This window comes from Pteropus vampyrus, unplaced genomic scaffold (genome assembly GCF_000151845.1).
Source record: "Pteropus vampyrus isolate Shadow unplaced genomic scaffold, Pvam_2.0 Scaffold52, whole genome shotgun sequence".
Classification (NCBI taxonomy): Eukaryota; Metazoa; Chordata; class Mammalia; order Chiroptera; family Pteropodidae; genus Pteropus; species Pteropus vampyrus.
The window spans coordinates 226,792-228,279 of record NW_011888833.1 but is presented as its reverse complement, the minus strand read 5'-3'; the positions used below and the strand labels follow the sequence as shown (position 1 = coordinate 228,279).

At 60.3% G+C, this 1,488-nt stretch overlaps 1 protein-coding gene across 1 annotated transcript in view; it reads left to right on the top strand.

The window, feature by feature from the left end:
- MEDAG (mesenteric estrogen dependent adipogenesis) overlaps window positions 1-1,488 on the top strand; it is a 14,186-nt gene that overhangs the window by 5,539 nt on the left and 7,159 nt on the right. Inside the window, exon 2 of the mRNA XM_011360192.2 lies at window positions 1,094-1,203. Within this exon, the coding sequence (XP_011358494.1) occupies window positions 1,094-1,203 (110 nt within the window). The remainder of the gene's footprint in view (window positions 1-1,093; window positions 1,204-1,488) is intronic.

Below are 1,488 nucleotides of genomic sequence, written 5' to 3'. Positions count from 1 at the left end.
GGAGGCAGACGCGGGAGCTGTGTTTTCCCGGCTCGGGGGCGGATGTTCCCCCACGTGCCCCCTCTCTCCCACTCCTGGGTCACGGTCTTGTGCGCTGGCCCCTCTAAGTGGGTTATGGGCGTGGGGGGCGGGGAGGGCGGCTGCGGGGAGCTCTCCGAGGCCGTCATTTTCATGTCCACGCTGTCGCTAGGCCGCCCAGCTCTCTGTGCAGCCGTCCCCAGCTGGGCCGCCAGGGGACCAGCTCCGTGAAGAGGGACTGTGGCAGCCACACCCCCCGGCCTGCTGGACTGGGCGCCATGCGTCTGCCTGTGTCCACGCAGCCCCTGAGCTGGGGTTCGGTTCGAGAATCAGTCACCTTCTTGAAGGAAGCCAATTTACACTTGGATCTGCCTTTGTAATCAGCATTGCTGCGTGTAGGGACGTAGAAAGGCGACGTGGCAAATTTGTGGAGTAAGGAGAGAGAGGGTGCTGGCACCCTGGACGGCAGGTGGAGTGGTGAACGGAAGGACACCACGGGCACTAAAGTGGACGGGGGCCTGTCGTTTCCTTAATGGCACGAGCTCAGGATCAGGGAGATGCGAATTCGTTCACGCGGATGTTGGTGCATGTCTCATCTATGGGGACGGCTGGGTTTATTTGGGGATTGAAGGAGGAAAGGGAGGGGAGAAGGAAGGGGAGATTTCAGACCCGCTGGTAAGACGGGGTGCCTGCCTTGGAGAAGACCCGGCTGGTTCCACTTTCCGAGCGCCCTTCATTCTCAATTCTGAGAGACGCAGAACCCTTACAGCTTCAAGTGAACCCTTATAGCCCAAAAGACAGATGGTGCTGGCCGTCATCGGAGGGCCAGGCGTCGGTGTCAGGCCACCCCGGGGACCGTGGTCACCTTTGGGGGGGTGTGTTGGTCTCAGCCAACCGGGAGACAGGGACTGACTTCTGTGGGACTCGATATGGCTGCCTGTGCAAGGACACAGTTTAGGGCACTGCTCTCACGGGGACTGTGGATGTGGGGGGGGCGCCCGTCCAGATGTCCGTCCCTTCCTGCCTGGGAGGGGAGGGCTCCTTACCTGTGCAACGATCTCTGCTCCTTTCACAGATACGTGGAACTGACCAACTACTGTGATTATAAAAACTACAGGGAAACCATACTGAGCAAACCGATGCTGTTCTTCGTTCACGTGCAGACGAGAAAGGACCCCTCGAAAGGTCGGTATATAAATATTTCGGTTTAGTTCGGCTTTGCCGGGCTGTGGACCGCGGCGTGCTGGCGAGGTGGGGGTCGGGCGCGGAGGCAGCAGGGTGAATGCCCTCTGGTGATGCTGCATGACGCGTCCGCCACGTATCAGACACTCAGGGGTCCCAGGCACACCCCAACGTCCCTGACTGGCACGGCAGCCCGGCAGGGCCTATGTTAATTGTGCGGGGACAGGGTTGTGACTGGGACTGATGGGCAGACTGGGATGCGTGGTCCCTGTACCTGTCAGGTGCTTC